The sequence below is a fragment of the Fulmarus glacialis genome, unplaced genomic scaffold (genome assembly GCF_000690835.1).
Source record: "Fulmarus glacialis isolate BGI_N327 unplaced genomic scaffold, ASM69083v1 scaffold19932, whole genome shotgun sequence".
In the NCBI taxonomy this organism is placed as follows: domain Eukaryota; kingdom Metazoa; phylum Chordata; class Aves; order Procellariiformes; family Procellariidae; genus Fulmarus; species Fulmarus glacialis.
Window position 1 is genome coordinate 1,830 of NW_009196137.1, and position 3,689 is coordinate 5,518.

Genomic DNA, 3,689 nt, shown 5'->3' on the forward strand with positions numbered 1-3,689 from the left:
AGATACCATAGGCCAAAATAACGCAGTGACAGGTCCGCAGCTCCTTACAAAGGCTGTAATGTGGGTTTTTTTGGGGGGGTTGCTTTTTTGGTTTGGTTTTTTTTTTTAGTTTGTTTTTTGGTTTTTTTTTTTAATACCCCCCCCAAGTAGTTGCACTTGACAGAAGAGTGCGTCTTATTAAGACACCTAACATAAATCTCTTCCCTCTGTCCTCGAGCTTTGTTAGAGGTTTTGCCTTCGAAAGCTGTGCAGTCTGAGGGGAAAGCATTGTCATGTAAGGCTTGTTCTAGTGTATCCAAATGGAGGTCTTGATATCCTCCATTGCTCTTTAAAGAAAAACAGCTCGATAAGCCACATCTAAACTTGGTTAGGGAAATAAGTGCTTTTGTATGATGTAGTTGATGCTAAACACATAGTTTTTTTTAAAATATATCAGTTAAATAACTTATTTAGAGTATATTGAGGGTGAAATATTGATTGCTCTTTCTGCCCCAAATTCCTGCATCGAATTTAGGTTCCCTCCAAGACTGTGGCCTTGTCACGGGAACGTTTCCCTCGTGTGATAGAAATACACTCCTGATCAAAAATAGGTCTTTAGTGTTCTTTTAGCTGTTGAAAGATTGTTCCAGAACCTATCTGCAATTGCAGAATATCTGATATCCAGGCAAAATTGTCTTTTTCTGGTTAATGACTTCCACTTTTAAGGGCCAAAATGTATGCCATGAGATGCTATAAACTTGAGCACATGCTTGGCTTCAAAAGGCGGCTGTGTGCATTTGCAAAGTTGCTGCTTTTGCTTTTAGTTGTTGTTCTGTCTTCGCTGCTGTGAGTGAATGTGGTAGTTCTTAAATCCTGAGGTTTAGCTGTGTGTCTTTTTATCAGGAACTGCTTATTAAAACCTAGTCAGCAGTTAATACATTTTCAGAAAGCTGGTTTTGCATTAAGTTGTTGTTGGTATAGAATTTGTTCATGTACTATTCCTAGTGCTTCCTTCTTGCATATTTGCAAAAAAACCTTTTAACCCCTTCAGTACCATGTTGTTTGTGCCAGCATGGCTTATTTGGTGAAGTGTCTTAACTTTTCATGTAGTGAGTTAGCAAAACCGTGTTAGGGGAACTTATGGTAGCCATATCCTACTGGATATGAAATGACTTACTAATACTGCAGTCCTCATCTGCTGTAGTAAATATTTTTCTTTCTTTGTATTAAATGGTCTGTGTTTTTAAACAGGAACTTCAAACTTAGTTGATTTTGTGGTTCCTGGTAACGAAATGGTTCACACAAGCTGTTCTCTTGCATGTATTCTAGAAAGGTGGACCTCAACCTCCTTTCTGTAAGCGAGCCCCGTCATTCCTGCCTTCTCATCAACCACGTGCTGTGTCCTGGTCCGCATGCTGGTCTGACGTTGACGTGCAGAGATGCTTTGTAGGAGATTAAGTGTTACGATTCTTGTATCAACCCAAAAATGTGTAAATGGTTACCATGGCTGTGCTGGGCTTAATAGCAGCTGACTTAACATGAGCCAGAAGCACAGTTAGGTCCAACGGAGCATCTGTCTAACCCAGAATCCTGTCTGCAGTGGTTCAGTAACAGAGAAAACACTGCGGTCAGGGTTGTGGTTTTCCCAGGATAGGGCTTGTCCTTTGCCCTCCCAAGTGCTGACCCCGTGATTCTCACAGGTGTGAGGTGAAAACCTTCTGTGATTGTGGGGGAGCTGTGGTGTGTGCCCCAAAAAGGGGGTGCTTAGGCAGGAAGAAAGTATAGGAATAGGAAAAGTGTCTGATGGTAATTCTCAGACTGCTGTCTCCTTTTTGGTGATTCAAGATGTTCCTGAGTCAAAGGTGTTGTCGTCTTCTATCTAATAATTCTCAGTACGTTTTTTCTGCTAATTTTTGACTTTTGAATTAAGCCACCTCTTCAGTATCCTGTGGCAAGGGATTTGTGCCCAAACCGTGTGTTGTGAAGGAATACCTGCTCTTCTTTTCCCTAGAACCTGCCAATGTCATTTGATGCTCAATAGCTCTTATTCTGGAAGAGGCAGCAGACAAGTCATTCAAATAGCGTAACCCAGCCTTTAAAAAGAGAAGTTCCTAAACAAACTAACCTTTTGATAAGATAACCCCTTACCTTGTGAGAGTCCTGTCAGAACATTGGTTCAGTTGTGTTCTGGAAGATGTCTTCACCGAATGGCAATAGTATGCGACTGTGACATAGAATATTACTTGGTGGTTTGTAGGAAAATGGAGGCTTTTATTTTTTGAGAATCTAAAACTTTTGACGTTTGCAAATAATAAAGATAGAAGCCTAAACTTAATGCCATGTTACATTGTACTTTGAATTATTATTATTTTTTTCCTAGTGCTCAGAGACTGAAAGTGCTCTTAACTCTTTTCTTCTTCACTAGGAGGCAAGTGAAGCCTACTTGGTTGGCCTGTTTGAAGATACCAACCTGTGTGCTATCCATGCCAAACGTGTCACAATCATGCCAAAAGATATCCAGCTAGCACGCCGCATACGTGGAGAGCGTGCCTAAACTTCACTATGATGGGTTTGTCATTCTCGAAGCAAAATCTTCTTCCTGTTATTGGTAGTAATGAACGTTAGATATTTTTTCCATGGGGTTAAAAGGTACCTAAGTATATGGTTGCAAATGGAAAAATAGGGGACAGAATTGGGTATTGGCAAGTTTTTTTCCATTTTCATTTGTGTGTGGATTTTTAATATAAACGAGGGGACATAAAACATCAATGCGGTCAAAAAATGTTTCAGTGAACAAGTTTCAACAATTCAACTTTATAAAAAAAATTATAAATAAACCTGTCAAATTTTTCTGGACAATGCCAGCATTTGGATTTTTTTAAACAAGTAAATTTCTTATCAATGGCAACTAAATGGTGTTTGTAGCATTTTTATCATACAGTAGACTCCATCCATTCACTATACTTTTCTAACTGAGTTGTCCTACATGCAAGTACGTTTTTAATGTTGTCTGTCTTCTGTGCTGTTCCTGTAAGTTTGCTATTAAAATACATTAAATGATGCCTGCTTTTAGTCTTGATTTTTAAATATTACATGTGGGTTATATTTGATTAAAAAATAATCAGCCTTCCCTTCCGTTTTTCTCTTCAATATGTGACCTAAATACTTACAGCAGATCTAGGAAACAAACACTGGGGATACTACCTTGGCTGAAGTAGTGTATACATGAGGGTTTTTTAAGAGTGTAAAATTTCTGTCCATTCCACGTGAAAGCAAGTTTGGTGAGTATATTACTGGGTAGAGTCTAGAGCTGGACCGAGCTCTCTAACTGAGCTATAGTGCTAAGAAAATGCAGTTTTGTTGCTGTTTAGGTTCCTTTCTTACTCAACTTAATGCTGAATGTGGAAGCACTTTTGATTTTCATGGTTTGTTAGTACGGTATAAGTGGTGGAGTGTAGTGGTTTGGGGTTTTTTTGGGGGGTTGGGTTTGGGTTTTTTTTTTAGCTTGGTGGTTTTTTAAAACCCTTTTGCACTCTACTATCTTGGTTTCTTGGTTTGTAGGTGTTCACTTTTTGGTTGACTACCTTTCTGTTTTCAGTCACACCCGCTAGCATGTTTGAGAGCTTAGTCCACGTATGATTAGTTTCAGTTTGTATGCTCCAGTCAAAAAGACACTTCTCTACCATTTTTATTAGTTACAGTACTTCATG

General features: G+C 39.0%; 1 protein-coding gene across 1 annotated transcript; it reads left to right on the top strand.

Moving 5' to 3' along the window:
- Nucleotides 1–2,404: 2,404 nt before the first annotated feature.
- On the top strand, nucleotides 2,405–3,040 carry LOC104072604 (histone H3.3-like; the record flags this gene model as incomplete). The annotated part of the gene is made up of 1 exon (XM_009572120.1): nucleotides 2,405–3,040. A coding segment is annotated over one exon (129 nt), but the record flags the coding sequence as incomplete, so codon positions are not given.
- Nucleotides 3,041–3,689: the final 649 nt, after the last annotated feature.